At 35.4% G+C, this 1,587-nt stretch overlaps 1 protein-coding gene across 1 annotated transcript in view; it reads right to left on the reverse strand.

Annotated features, from left to right (window-relative positions):
• Positions 1–1,587, reverse strand: part of NF1 (neurofibromin 1) — a 246,631-nt gene that overhangs the window by 18,915 nt on the left and 226,129 nt on the right. The window contains exon 48 of the mRNA XM_019646973.1: positions 395–640. Within this exon, the coding sequence (XP_019502518.1) occupies positions 395–640 (246 nt within the window). The remainder of the gene's footprint in view (positions 1–394; positions 641–1,587) is intronic.

Here is a 1,587-nt window from a genome sequence, read left to right on the forward strand (position 1 = left end):
GACTATACTTTGTATATGTTTTGGATACGGTGTACCGTATCAAGACTCAGAAGCCCTTAGGGCAAGGTTAGTATATCTAGTAAGGGAATTATAACTCTGTTCACCTACAGGGTAATGTGCTTTAGGTTGCTCTTTCTGCCCAAACTCTTAACTTATCAACCTGGGAATACTATGTGAACACTCTAAACATTTACTAGCGTATGTATAACTGTTTAAAAGTAGATAGCTTTATAGAAGAACAAAATTCAAGTCAGCTACAAGGTAAAGAAGAAATGTAAAATGAACCTCAAGATAAAAAGGAGCAAAATCTGCTATAAACTGATAACAAGGGAATTCCTAATGTTGTTATATTAAGATTATTGCTCAGATTTATATAAAGATTACATTTACTGACCTGGGGAATGCTGGGAAGTTGCAAGTGAGGTCATGGAATTAGAAAGGTTAAGGTTAGCAGTAATACTAAGCTGGCTCTGCACTGCAGGAGGATAAGGAGATGTGGGTGTCAGGAGGGACTCCTCACTGGTTTCTTCATCAATTCCAGGCAAATACGTGTCAATCAAGGCATCAAGAAACTTAACAATAAGCTCAGCATAGTCTGGGATTTGTGTTTGCTGTAATGGAAAATAGGAAATTATTTTAGCTCCATTCGTTTTTTTTTTGTTTGTTTTTTTTTAGGTCAATCCCCTTTGAAGCCAAAAACGATTAATTCAATTTTTGTTTTGGGCTTCATTTATGATTTTTCTTCCTTGGTATTATAGATCATTAAAATAAGGGGGGTGGAGTAATATTTACAGACTAGTGTGGGACTTACAACTGGGAATTTTATTTGGCTTATCACTTACAGATTTCAGACGAACCTGTAAATACTGAAAGCCACGCACAGACAAAGACTGAATTAATCCTGAGACAACACAATTATCAGGAATGATGTCTAGTCCATTTTCCAAAACAGAGAAAATAAGCTGAGTGTCATCATTCCAGCTGCCATGTAAAGATTCAACTAACTGAACGCTGTGAAGGGCTCAGAGGGTTACCGGCAATCAAAGTACAAAGATTCCTGTATGATATACTTATTTCTGTGACTTCAGGCTCATTTTTTAACGACAGCCTTTGCATATTCAGTAACAACTAAACAAAATAAATTAAATTCCCAATTCTTAAGATCCGAACAAGGTTTAGATAATTTGTACTGATTTAGCACCCCTGTATCTACAATACTGCACTAGGAACTGCTGGGGATAGAAATAGAAGTCCTGCCTTCAAGGAACCTCAATCAATTGGAGACAGACCACATATAGAGAAAATAATTAAATACACATTTATGTAGTACTGTATTAACTAATGCCAACCAAAGAACAAACTGAATAGGAGCAAATGAGAATATACTCAGGGAGAAATACATCTAATGCAACAGTTGGAAAGGAAAATATTTACATGAGGTAGTTTTTTTTCCCCTTATGTAATTTTTTAAAAATTGAGGTTTAATTGACATATAACATCAGTTTCAGGTCACGAGGTAGATTTTAACCATAGGTAATGCTCCTTCCTAATTACAAGATACTTAAGTGTGTGCATTAGGATCATCAA

This window comes from Hipposideros armiger, unplaced genomic scaffold, assembly GCF_001890085.2.
Source record: "Hipposideros armiger isolate ML-2016 unplaced genomic scaffold, ASM189008v1 scaffold_108, whole genome shotgun sequence".
NCBI classification, from domain to species: domain Eukaryota; kingdom Metazoa; phylum Chordata; class Mammalia; order Chiroptera; family Hipposideridae; genus Hipposideros; species Hipposideros armiger.